The sequence below is a fragment of the Lissotriton helveticus genome, chromosome 3_1 (assembly GCF_964261635.1).
Source record: "Lissotriton helveticus chromosome 3_1, aLisHel1.1, whole genome shotgun sequence".
Classification (NCBI taxonomy): Eukaryota; Metazoa; Chordata; class Amphibia; order Caudata; family Salamandridae; genus Lissotriton; species Lissotriton helveticus.
Window position 1 is genome coordinate 2,027,332,694 of NC_136061.1, and position 14,221 is coordinate 2,027,346,914.

At 44.8% G+C, this 14,221-nt stretch overlaps 1 protein-coding gene across 2 annotated transcripts in view; it reads right to left on the minus strand.

Moving 5' to 3' along the window:
* The window catches only part of SLCO3A1 (solute carrier organic anion transporter family member 3A1), a 745,165-nt gene that overhangs the window by 110,130 nt on the left and 620,814 nt on the right, over nucleotides 1–14,221 (minus strand). For both annotated transcript variants that reach the window (XM_078683157.1, XM_078683156.1), the window contains exon 6: nucleotides 303–501. In XM_078683157.1, the coding sequence (XP_078539283.1) occupies nucleotides 303–501 (199 nt within the window). The remainder of the gene's footprint in view (nucleotides 1–302; nucleotides 502–14,221) is intronic.

The following is a 14,221-nucleotide window of genomic DNA, read 5'->3' on the forward strand; positions in this document are numbered from 1 at the left end:
TTAAGCCACGTTCAGTGGCTTAACGCTGCCTTGTACATAAGGAAAGGCCCCTATCGCCATAAGAACGTCACAAAAAGTGACGTTCCTGTGACAATAGTAGCTTGTACATATGCCCCTAAGTTTTCATCTGTCTACAATGCTCTTATAATAAATCCCTTATGTCTTTGTGCAATCTCTAAGAGTACATCACATTTACATGAGGCTATCATACTGGAAGCCACTACCTAACCTCACTAAATTCCACATTCCAGATGGCAATTTTACATTTTACCTCCTCTCTGCAATTTTCTGTGAATACTCACATGTTTCCATAGGGAATTGTTACGCCAGCTACAGGTCCAGTGTCACAGCCCAAGAAAAGGAAAGAGACATAGCAAGCAGTAGATACCAGGTTCACCATCATGGCCATGCGAATGGCACCCAAGGCAGAGAGGCTAAGCTTCTTTACGAGGAGGCCACCAAGGAAGATTCCTAAGCATGCACACGGGATAGCTGTCATTCCTAAATAGATCAAAATAAATGAGTTAGAGTCTATATTTCTCATGTTTGCTACATATACTTTAGGTGTATTTAGAAAATCAATTAGACAGTAAAGGCACAATCAAACAAAATACAGACTTTTTGTGTATAACGCTATTTCTTGCACACTTAACAATGCAAGTCAGCAATTACACATAAGGCACGATGAGGCAAACGTTCTCCAAAGCTTCCGGATATGGAAGACGTTTCCAAAATATTTGATAATAAAGGTACTTACATGTTGTAATGAAAAAGATGTATGCTCCTTCCTAATATGCAGTATTAATTTTTTGCAACCACATTATGTGATTATTACTACCCATTTCTTTTAGTGACAAATTTTGTAACTGAAGTAGCCTACAATCTCTTTTGAATTAAGTCTGTATTGTTTCAATCTGGAGGAAGGTGGAGTGTATAGCCAAGTTCAAAACAGAGTGAGCACCATAACTCAACTAAGGGCACTCAACTCAAGTATGATGGTTTTACTCAAAATGTAAAGCAATAATACAAATATCTATGTTTTTGGACTGATTCAAACCTAACTATCAGTTCACATGCCAAACACACCACCAAACCAGCCCCAGTTACCCGTTTCTCCTTCAGATGTCTCAGACCTATCTTCACTAAAACAGGCTTTAGTTCTTTTGTACAACCTATTGTCATTTAGAAAAACAGACCACAGTATAGTGCTACTTATAGAAAAGGCACTGGTCCCAGTATAAGCCAATCTTGATATGCCTGATCCGTTAACAACAAACACCAGGAAATTCAATCACATCACCCTCACCATGTAAGATCTCCAATGGCTCACTATGGAGGCGGAGATTACATCTAAACTTGCCTGTCTAGAACCAGGCCAACCAACCTATCGTTGCTCCCAGTTCCACATTGCTGACGGGGGAAGAACGCAGAGAAGCAAAATATCCCTTCAACCGGAGCGCACAACATTTGAATCCCTCCAAACCTCACACAGGCCCTTCACTGGGGTAGCCTCTCACACTGGAACTCTTTCCCAGCCAAACTCAGATGTGAAGATGATTTAGGGCCTGATTTATGGTTAGGTAGTGTGCACTTTGCACATCAGTGTGACAGTAGACATTATGTTTATCACCCTGACAGACTGCCATATTTAGAGAACAACACTTCCCCAGCAGTGATATCCGTACCTTCAAAGAAACTGCCATCTTCCTCTGAAGGCATCAAAAGTTTGGTGGTGAGCCTTGTTGGTTTAGATGGCCGTCAAATTGTGAGTATATTTATAAAAAGCAAATCATTATTGAACCCCACAAATAGGGAGTCTATGATGGAATATTCTGTTCATAACTCTCTAACTCACACCTTTAGTCTGCTTCCAAAAAAGACTAAAAACAGTTATTTTTAAACAAACATGGAGAGAGAGAAACTGTAAGACGTAGATAGGAGACATTACATCACGGACAAATTGTGTTACAGTTTCTTTGGTAGTAGTCACTTTGTAGGTAAGTAATTATTCAAATATTTTAATGTATGTAATCCTCCAGAAATATTCATATATATATATATATATATATATATGTATATATATATATATATATATATATATATATATATATATATATATATATATATATATAAAAGAAAACAGTCCTGCTCCCACAAAGAAGAGGCACGTACACGAAGTGTGCATGGATGAGGCTTCTTTATTGTTGTTCAGGTCTCCCACGACCCAGCATAAAAAGAGAGACGCGTTTGTCAAACTATATATATATATATATATATATATATATATATATATATATATATATATATATATATATATATATATATATATATATATATATATATATATATATATATCTATATATAAAAACAAAAGGTTGCCCCAATGGAGATATCACTCAGAGAGGAGATACCACTCACACATCCCTGGCGGTGACAAAGTCGCTGCAGTTGCTCATTCCTCTCATTCACCAAACGCGTTTCGGGCGGTGAGCCCTTGATCACTGGTGCAAGTAGAGACACGAAGGCAGCGCTGTGTTGGGAAACCATTTTAATTGCATAGAAGTCCCGCCCCAATGGGCGTGTTCCGGCATTGCATTGTGGTAGATGCAGTCAATATGGTTGACAAGGACCCCAGGTTATCCAAGTACATCCAAGTGGGCACCGCTGCCCCCGTTGCAAGTTTGAAAATGGGCTGGATACAGTTCGTTTGGCACCAATATCCCCCAGAGATGAGGCGTCCTCGCTTCCACACGGTGCTGTTGTGAAACACCAAAATCCGCTAAGATTAGCGGCGGGACATCTCTGCGACCGGGCTGGCCGCATAACATCAAAAACAAAAGGTTGCCCCCAATGGAGATATCACTCAGAGAGGAGTTACCGCACACACATCCCTGGCGGTGACAAAGTCGCTGCAGTCGCTCATTCCCCTCATTCACCAGACGCGTTTCGGGCGTTGAGCCCTTGATCACTGGTGCAAGTAGAGACACGAAGGCAGCGCTGTGTTGGGAAACCATTTTAATTGCACAGAAGTCCCGCCCCAATGGGCGTGTTCCGGCATTGCATTGTGGTAGATACAGTCAATATGCTAGACAAGGACCCCAGGTTATCCAAAGTACATCCAAGTGGGCGCCGCTGCCCCCATTGCAAGTTTGAAAATGGGCTGGATACAGTTCGTTTGGCACCAATATCTCCCAGAGTTGGGGCCTCCTCACTTCCACGCGGTGCTGTTGTGAAACACCAGGATCCGCTATGATTAGCGGCGGGACATCTCCGCGACCTGGCTGGCCGCATAACATCAAAAACAAAAGGTTGCCCCCAATGGAGATATCACTCAGAGAGGAGTTACCGCACACACATCCCTGGCGGTGACAAAGTCGCTGCAGTTGCTCATTCCCCTCATTCACCAAACGCATTTCGGGCGGTGCCCCCTTGGATGTACTATGGATAACCTGGGGTCCCAACACAGCGCTGCCTTCGTGTCTCTACTTGCACCAGCGATCAAGGGCTCACCGCCCGAAACGCGTTTGGTGAATGAGGGGAATGAGCAACTGCAGCGACTTTGTCACCGCCAGGGATGTGTGTGCGGTAAATATATAATTATATATATATATTCAGAAAACCAACTGTGGGGAATAAAATTTTACACACCAGTACCTCACACCCGACACCTCTCACCTTTTGGAGATCTTGATTGCGCTAGGAGGGCATGCAGCACTTTAGAAGAGTACGATAAAGTAGACAGTGAGATTAAATGTTGTTTTGTCCAAAGGGGTTACCCGCCTACAATTTGGGAGACAGCTTCTAAAAGAGCGAGAAGTATGAACAGAGGGAATGTATTGTTTGAACTATCCAAAAGCGCTGTGATAAAGAAGAACAGGGGGCCACACAACATACACAGGTTTATGACAACATATTGTTGTGTGGCGATTTAGATTCCGTATGCATTTTCCCGATTCATGCCCTTATATAGGTACAATTTACATTGCCCTTATATAGGCATAGAAATCCAGTCCTTATTTAGGCATAGCCCATGCAGCCCAAATACAGGCATGGCTATTTCCATCTGTTCCTCCACATCACAGCGATTTCTTGGAAAACCAGACTCTTAAGCTGAAGGGACTTCCCCTAGCCTGGATATTGATTTCTCCAAGAAACTCATTATTATGCATGAACAACTATTCCTTAGGGGTTCATTCATGACGTTCATATGCCTGACTTCTCTTCTAAGCTGGCATTCCTAAACACCTTCAAGGTATAAATGTACCTTCACTTGCTATAGCAAAGCACGGTGTGGTTCGGTGCAGTACGACTACCTACTTGCACGACGCAGCTCGTTACAGCAAGTGCCGAAGGAAGCAAACTCTCCAGCCGACGCACTGATCAGAAGCTGTTCTCCTCTGCCAAGAAATCCAGCTCCAGTGTTTCTGACTCTCCTTGCGGGGTGTTGGGAAATCGAGTCAGTGAAAGAGATACCAACCTCTCTCATTCTAAGGTATGGAGCTGATTAGAACCTAGAGAAACCTGTGGCAATTCTTGGCAGAACTAAAACCTATGCTAAAGACCACACTTACTTCTTCCCTCGTACTAGACCTAGGTTAGGTACATGGGGTAGGCATATTTTAGAAGCACCAGTTGAGTATTTTAGCCAGTGGTATTTATGTGTGTATTTTTATATGTCATAGCACTAGACAATGCTATTACAGTATTATTTGATACTACTGTTTACACTGTACGCATTATATTTCGCATTTTGTCTAACAATTGTAGCCGTTCACCTCTCTTGCATGAGAAAGAAGACTGTTCAATAAACCCCTTTTATTAAAACGCCCGTCTCTCTATTTTTCTCAATTGGTTCTGTCGGATATGTGGCAATTTCTTTGCTAAATTGTGAATATAATATTTCTTTATATCTCACCCAGTCCGCGTTTGCGGTATGATGCGTAAGGACACACACAACAATATTCAATTTTGAAAAAGTTCTTCTTATTATGAAAAATATTTTACACGTATAAATCAATTTATGAACAGTGGCTGTCAGGAACCAAAAGGCAAAGAAACACATACAAAGTGAAATTTTTAGTGATTAGTAGTGACTGGTGATGGTCGTGCTATACATAAATAAGTGGAGATGACATATTTACAATTATAGAAACACATAGAATTTCATCAGTCCATATTTGAAAAATTTAGGTCACAACAATATTATTTTCTTTTTCGGTGTTGTGGCTTATGATGGACGATTGAAAAAAGTAACGTCGACGTTTCGACCCTAGACGTTAGTGCAGAATTATTTGCATCTGGGTCGGGTCTTCATCAGGACAATATGAGAGCAACAGCCTAAGGATGTGGACAGCTAGAGAATTCTTCAGTAGCCGTTGGATGTTTCGGTGTCAGCCGACACCCTGTTTGGAGATATCCTTATGTAATAAATACAGGTTTTCTTCACCAGCCGGTGAAGAGATTTGAGGTATGTGCCGCCTGTATGATCACTTGTGCGAGCTTAGCTGGGACGTCTGGATCCGTCTCGGTGCGGCAATGAATGGCCATTTATAGATTTTTGGTAAATGTGTGTTACTTGTTTTAATATTTTATTTAATTTCTACAATAATTAATACATTTTTTCTAATTCATTTGCTTATATGTTATGGTTTTTTATGTATGTATTTTAGTAGTAAATGTAAATATTTTCGTATATAAATGTAAAGAATTGTAGATTAAAAAAATTCCACTAATATTTAATAGTAAACATCTATATTTACTTATATAAACACACAAACACATATGCATATGTTGGTGTTTGTATAAATAAATTTATAAATGTATATATATAATATATATGGCATAATATAATTACATTATATTAAGCTTTTTTAGATTTTTTATGTATTGCTATGAATATATATATATATATTTATAGTAATAAATTGAACATACTGAAAAATGTAATAGAAAGTAAAATAAATATGTATTTATATAAACACAAACACATATATGAATATATATGAGCATGTGTGTTTATGTAAGTATATATTGTAATAAATACTAGTGGAATTTAATTAATTTAAATTATATTACTTTAAACTCTAGTTACATTAAAACAAAGCGATATTTTTGTATATTTTTTGTTAGTGTCAACATTATTTTTTTCTGATATTTTAGTACTTACCATTATAAATAGGGCTTCCGGTTTTCCATTTAAACGGATTTTTTACATATAAATACAGACTGAAAACAAGTTTTCCTTTGTTTGTATTTATATATTAAAAACGGGAAAATACTAGCTGCCATGCTCCAGCAGAGAGATGCCTAGCCATGCAGGGCTGGCGCTCATCACTTTCAGCTGCGGCAGTCTGTCAGGGCAGTGTTTCTGGCCAGTATCATCTTGCCTTTACTGACACCTCTTTCTCTTAGCCTAATCGCTGCATCTGCATGATAACAGCGATTAGGCCGATGCTTGAACTCTTCTGTGGTTTAAAGTGAGCCCTGCTCCTGCATGAATGAGAAGTAGAGCATCCTGCAGGGCTCACAACACAAACAAGCATTTGCTTTGCAACAGTTCTTTATTCTTCACATTTTTCTTCACATTATTATTAACATTAACATTTTGTCGACATTGTCGTTTCATGCATTCTTAAATTCCCCTCAGGATTTGTGTGACAGTCAGTGATCATCAGATTAGGGGGTCCAAGACATTTCTCCTCTCATTACGAAGAATGTTATCTACAGGCATTGAAATTAATGAAGTTGTGGCACTTACTCCTGTGCGAAGGAGAGGTGTAAGTTTTGAAGTGCAGTGAGCATGGGGAGAGGCATTCAAATGTTTGGGAATATAGACATCGAACTTTGTGGGTGTCCAACACTTTTGTAATGACAACTCCTCTGACATTCCCACGTTAACATTAATTTCCTAACTTCTACTTTGCAGTTAAGATTTCAGAAATTCCAGCCATGCAACATATTTAAACATCGAGTTGTGCTATTGCTTGTCTCACATGCAACCTTTTTTTGGCAAGAGAGCTTAGCTTGCGTGTGCAACGAGTCCTCTGAATCGACTCTAGAATGCTATTAAAATGGCATGCGGTCTATCTTTCTCATACCTGGGTCCCTTTCATTGGAACAGGCTCCCGTTTCATATTCGCGCCTGTTCTGATTTGGCCTGTCTTTTAACTATATTTCTTCTCTTCCTCTCTCATCTGGGTCTGCACTTTAGCGCCGAGATACTACTGCGGGGTGATTCGTTGCACTTTATTAAGTTGTTTTATTTTCATTCTCTCTCGTCGGCGTCGTTAAATGTCCCCCGCTCGTTGTCTGTCGCCCGCACCTACCACGCTCGTCTTGTTCTTTCACCAGCGCCTGCCCCCCCCCCCCCTCCTCGCTCTTACCGGAACTGGGCGGCAAACTGAGGGATTGCCCCGGGCGTGAAAAGCCCTAGCTAACTATGCCACTGCATTTTATAGCCTCTATAGCATCCTCTGTAAGATGTGGTGTCCCTTACTCCACATACGCCCACGGTGCCAGCATCCACTGATTGAATTGACAGAGGAATAGCCACAGAGGTGATTGATCTGGTTAAAAACCAGTCCCGATCAGGGAATAAAAGGTGCACACTTTTTATTTTTTATTACAATCAGTACTATGAATGGATACTTTTGATCACAATCAAAAAAAGACAGTTGTACTACTCCGGAAATTACGTTACTTCCAAGTCACACCTAGGTGACATCTTATACTGTTCAAGTATGACTCTTTGCAGAAGCGCTACTCGATAAGAGAGTTTCTAGTGTTACAGTGGCACAGGTCTTTAAGCTCTAACCTTGTAAGCTGATCGTTGAATAGCAAAAGCAGTCAAAATTAGCAGCATTAACTGAGGATTCCATGTCCTCTTCCTCTGTGATTTTGGGCTAAAGATTGGTGCGATTCACGAAAGAAAGAAAGAAAGACAATCTATGTATTTAAAATGAAATATACACATATTAACAGTTTTAGTGCTTATAAAGATCTTCCCTCACTGCAGCATGTGCGCATGTTCAGAGGTGGTTCTGACATCTTGAGGGTTGTTTAGATGCATAAATTTTAAGCGTATTTGGGACATTCTGCAAATGGCAAAGTTTTCAGATGAATGTATAGTGTTAACTAATAACAACCGAGTGCATGTGTGCAACGTCAATTTAAATAAATGTGGAAAAATGCATAGATGCAGCGTCAACTTTTGCTTGTGGCAAAAATGAATATGGATAAATACAGATAAAATGCCCAAAAAATAAATATGGATAAATACAGACGGAAATGGCAAAAAAATAAATACCATAAAACCGGGAGCCCTAATTATAAATAAAGGAGCACAATATTGTGCTAAATGTTTCCGAAATGGGCAAGTCCTACTCAGTGAGTCATGTCAGTTAAATTTGAGCCTTCCTATGCAGGGTCTGACATCCTGAAGTCAGGAATCGACCCAAACTTCCCAGTGCATTGTTAAGAAGGCCCTTCTTCAAGACATGAATGATGGACAATGTAAAAGGGTCAGACTACCAACCAGAATATAAGGTCCTCAAGTATTTGCCCGGCGGTGTCGCCTCTTGAACCCACAAGGTATTTAAACTAATGAAGAGGCAGGCGCTGGAGACTGGAAGGCAGGAAACAAGGTTTTATTCTCTCCGGAGGAGAACACAGCAAAACAGACAGCAGGTATCGTTCTGAGGTGCTCTACCCGCATCTCTGAGGCCTGGCCTCTTATATACAAGTTAATTACTTTATTGCATGAAACACATTCTCGCTAATACTTTGATGTTCGAAAGACATCCCCGGAATCTCCCCTTCAGGTCCGTTCCTCCACATAGTTAAAGTTGAAGTCCCCACCCCGGTCACAACAGGTGGTGATCATCGCGCAGTTGGATATTCCGCCGATCCATGGAAGGGGTGGGGTTCGATCGGATCTCGTAGGGCGGGGGTTTTTGATCGACCCGGGGGTCCGGCAATGGGGGGGGAAGCTTCCTACTGTACTGGGGGTAATAAACAGTATCCGCAGAGCCAGGTGGTGGCCTGGGAACGGGGAAGACAAAACGGGCACACAAAAAAGAGGGGGTTTACATCAAAGGACCTGGGACCATGAAAGGAACGGAGGGAGGTGTCGTTCTGGGAACAGGATGGGATTCCGAGGCAGAGCTGCACCGAAGAGGGGTTTATGACCCGAGACATGGGAGAGCGAGGGGGTTGCCAGCATGCGGAGGGGGGGGGGTGGTGCCCGTGAGGCTAGGAGAGGGAGAGAGACGCACTGGTTATCAAAAAGGGGCAGGGAAACCATGGTGTTCAAAATGGCGGTTGTTTACGTGCACGAAAAAGGGGTCAAGAAGAGCAAGAGGGCGCCGATAATGTTGACAGTTTCAGCCCAACTTTCAACAGTCCTCCCTTTTCAACATATCTAGCCAACTTGCTTACTCAATGTCAATTTTCATCAAATTTCTAACCTCGGTATCGTATAATGCTCTCATGGGTTCGTTTCCAACGTCCACAGTTTTGGAGAAAATACAACTTGCACATAAAGAACACAGAGGTGGCAGACATTGAATTCCTAAGCATAGACCACATATTACAACTACGGGAATCAGGATAATGGTGAGCAGTCTCCAGCCCCAGTTCTTAACGGAGTCCCAGAACCAACCACGGAGCGACCATTCTCCTTGTTCTTGGTGGACTTCCGAAGAGAGTCTGTGAAGATGTTCAATGGCTTTGAACACTGAGGGTGAGTTGTCCGGAATGTATGTACAACAGCTGGACCCAATAACGCGGCATGCTCCTCCACGGTCCGCCAGAACCACGCCTAGAACGAGGCGGTTCTGGAGAGCCACCAGCCGGACCGCTTGGAGCTCGGCAGTGTTGTTAGCGAAGATACCAGCTGTGATGTTCATGGTTGTCTCAACTGCCTGAGTCAGGTGTCGGATGGCACGGCTGTTTGCCATCGGGCCCCAGAGGGGGACGAGTCCTTTCATAGCATCGAGGAACTGTGCTCCTGTTGAGTCGGCTTGTTCAATGTCTTTGGCTCGTTTTTGTCTATGGTGATTCGCTGGGGCCACATAAGTCGGAGGAAGGATGAAGGAGATGAAACAAGTGCCCCCCCAGCCTTTGGGGAGCCAGGTATAGGCCTTGGTACCGCAGACGAAATACATGTTTGGGGATGACACGAAGGAAGGTGGATCCGTGGAATCCAAAGTTCTGGTAAAGCGGCAAGCGCTGTGACCCACCAGCTGTGTCCCAAGTCCTTCTACACACATGTGGCCTGTGACGTTGATGACCGACAAGGCCACAGTCAGAGTGGCAGCCGTTCGTTTCCGTAGATAGGAGAAGGTGGGTCTGGTTGGATTGTTGAACACCTGCATTTCGATCCGTTCTTTAGCCGGGATGTCCATTTGGATTGAATCGTTGGAGGTCTGCGGGCAGAAGTGTATCTTCGTTTTGTTTCGCCGGGCCCCGTGGGAGAAATGCGTTACGGTTCTGCCGGAAGTGGCATTGTCCTTATAGCTTTCTTGCAGGAGGATCAGCCAAGCAAGGCAGGAGCCGTGAACGGAGAAGGGTGAAGGAATGAATGGTATTGAATGTCCAGTGGCATGGGGTAGCAACCCACAGATCCAGCAGTTGGTGGCATTGGTGGCAAGATTGTGTTGGTGAAGCAGCTGCACAAAAGAGTTATTCCAAAATTCCTTTCGCCTCTCTCTTAGTTGAGGAGAGAGTGAAATTAGATAGTGTTCCTTCATGGTGGTAGGCTGAGCAGTGGTTAGGAATGTTTCGCGAGCAGGTGCATGTTCCTCCATAATCCAGAGCGTGGTCATGAGGAGAAAGCAGAAGAGGCTTACGATGAAGAGTGCAATTGTCTTTGAGCTATGGAGTCTGTCTGTTCTCGGATTTCTGTAGTGGGTATTTCCTGTTGTCTCCATTGGCTTCTTATTTGGCGCTTCCATCATCTTCTTATCTGGCGCTTCCATCATCTTCGTTTTCAAGGTGCTCGGTAGTGGGCAGGACCACAGACTTAGTTTAGCTTCTCTCCAGGTAACCCTTGGTAGGTTTGGGTCACCGTTCTGAGATCCTTTAACTTAGTCCGTGGCCTACTTAGCCGAAGCTCCCTCCTTTCGTCGCAGGAAATACCCTTCTCGAGATGGTACAGTGGGATCAGAATGTTTTGAAAGTTCAAGTGTCTCTGTGTCGGGATAGCAGTTCAATGATGGTCGGTCTTTGTTCAGGAGTTCTTCTTGGGTACTGACGTTGTCTGCCGTGGCCAGGGCTGAGGAGACCTTTTTGCAGTGATGGGCGTGCAGCCAGTGTTTCTTCCCCTCCACTCGAAGTGCGGTCCGAGTGGCGATCAGCACTTGCCAGGGGCCCGTCCACCGGGGTTCCAAACTCTTTGACCGCTGAAAATTCCGGATCAGCACGAAGTCCCCCGGTTGGATGGCGTGACCCGGACCCCTGGAAGCATCGGGGATGGCCTGCTGCACCTGCTGATGAATGACAGACAGAGTTTCAGTCAATTTATACAGATAATCAGACATTAGGACGTCCGGGACGTCATGAATGGACGTTGGTTTCGGGGCAGACCAGACGCTCATGGGTCGACCGAAGACAACTTCATAAGGAGTTAAGTGATGTCGGGTGGGGGTAGAGCGCATCGATAGCAATGCCAGTGGGAGGGCGTCTGGCCATTTCAGACCCGTGGTAGCCACTATTTTGGCCAGTTTAAGCCTTAGTGTGGCATTGTGTCGTTCGACAAGCCCAGCAGATTGGGGGTGGAAGACTGCGTGGAATTTCTGTTTAATACCCAACCCATTTAGGATGAGCTGGATAACTTTGGCTACGAAGTGGGGGCCATTATCACTCCATAAAATACGACAGAGGCCATAACGGGGAAAAAACTCCTTTAACAGAACCTTTGCAGTGGCCGTAGCGGTGTTGTCGCGGGTTGGATAGGCTTCCACCCACTTGCTAAATGCGCACACCACAACAAGTACATATTTTAGGCCTCGGCATCTGTCTAGCTGGATGTAGTCCATCTGCAGGACTTCAAATGGGTGGTTTGGGACCCCAAATCCCCCCCGGGGTACTACAGTTCCTTTCCCGGGGTTGTGTTGCAGGCATATTAAGCATTGTTGGACCAGGCGTTTGGCGGAATCTGGGATCTTATCATTGTGCCAAACTCTGGAGACAAGTTCGATCATGGGGGCTGATCCTATGTGGGCAGGGGAGTGTGCCATGGTCAGTATGGGAATCAGGTATGAATCAGGGAGCAACCATTTGTTCGTGTCTTTTGTCCGCCAGCAGCCTTCATCGTCTTTTAATCCCACCCGTGTCCATTCAGTCAACTCGTGTTGTGTGCTAGCCGTTTGAATATCCCTGTTAGTGTCTCCAACGTCAGTCCATTTTTCCGCTTGTGACCTGGTCACGTACATATGTGTTGTCGTCCTATTTTCAGCTGTCGTTCGGGCAGTGATGTCGGCTAGTGCATTTCCCTGTCCAATGATGTCTGTCACCTTCTTGTGTGCCTGCCATTTGATGACGGCAAGCTTGTCGGGGAGAAGGACAGCTTCGATTAAGGCGGAGACTAGATCCCCGTGCAAAATGGGTGTGCCGTGTGAGGTCAAGAATCCCCTTTCCCTCCAAAGGAGCCCAAAATGGTGAACCACCCCGAAGGCATACTGGCTGTCGGTGTAAATGTTCGCTGTGGTTCCTGTTGCCAGGATGCAGGCTCGTGTCAAAGCAATCAGTTCCGCTGCCTGGGCAGATCGCTGGGTGATGCGGGCTGTTTCTACTACGGTTCGAGCCGTGGTGACTGCATAGGCAGCGGAAGTGGTACCGTCGGAGAGTTTGATGCAAGAACCGTCCACCCACAGCTCCCCGTCGGGGTCAGGGAAAGCCGTGTCTCTGAGGTCAACCCTACTCCTGGTTTGTTCGTCCGTAAGGGTCACGCAATCATGCACAGGGTGTGCATTGGGATCGTTCTCTGGCAGAGGTAACAGAGTTGCCGGGTTCAGTGTGGTGCATCTTTTCAGGGTGATATGGGGTGCAAGCAAAGTCAGTTCGTATCCGGTCAGTCGTGCACTCGTCAGATGTTGCGTCTTGGTTTGGTTCAGGAGGGAGTCGACTGCATGGGGTACCAGTACCGTGAGGGAATTCGAGAGTACAATCCCCTCACTCTGTCGGATAGAGATTGCAGCAGCAGCTACAGCTCGAAGGCAGGCAGGCAAGGCTCTGGCGACAGGGTCAAGAGTGGCAGAGAAGTAAGCGCACGGTCGTTGCCTAGGGCCGATGGCCTGGGTCAGGACAGATAAAGCGCACCCCTCCCTTTCGTGAGTGTAGAGGGAGAAGGGCTTTTTGTAATCAGGGGTACCTAGGATGGGGGCTGAGCAAAGGGCATCTCGTAGTTCCGTGAAGGAAGTTTGACATTCAGGGGCCCAAGGGAGTGGGAAAGGGACGTCTTTGTTTAACAGAGAAAGCAGTGGTTTTACAATGAGGCTAAAGTTTGGTAACCATTGTCGGCAGAAGGAGGTGAGGCCTAATAGGGAGCGGACCTGTTTCTGGGTCTTAGGGACAGGGGTATCTAGGATAGTTTGGATTCGATCAGGAGTGAGTTTTCTTCCATCTTTGGACAAAAGGTGACCTAGGTAAGTGACCTGGGGTTGGCAGAATTGCAACTTCTTCTTGGAGACCTTGTGGCCATTTTCCGCAAGGAAGCGCAGGAGTCGAATGGTGGCGGTAACCGCTAGAGGGGTGGTGTCGGCTGCCAAAAGGATGTCGTCGACATATTGTACTAACACCACTCCGTCCGGTAACTGGACTTGATCTAGTTGTCTTTTGAGGGCCTGGCTGTAGATGCTAGGGCTCTCCGTGCAGCCCTGGGGCGCTCGGCAAAACCTATATGAGCGGGCTTTTAGGGTGAAGCCGAAGAGATATCGGCTGTCTGGGTGAATGGGGATGGAAAAGAACGCGTTTTTGAGGTCGATGACGGTAAAGGTGGTGGCAGTAGAAGGAATCAAGGTCAGGATGGTGGTGATGTCTGAGACCACAGGGTACTGGGGTACCACCACTTTGTTGATCTCTCGGAGGTCGATGATAAAACGGTATGCTTTCTCATCTCCTTCTCCCTTTTTCTTGATAATGGGCAAGATAGGGCTGTTGCAAATATTGCTAACCACTTCCTCTACCACTCCTGCGTCTATCAGTGACTGGATAATCATTACCA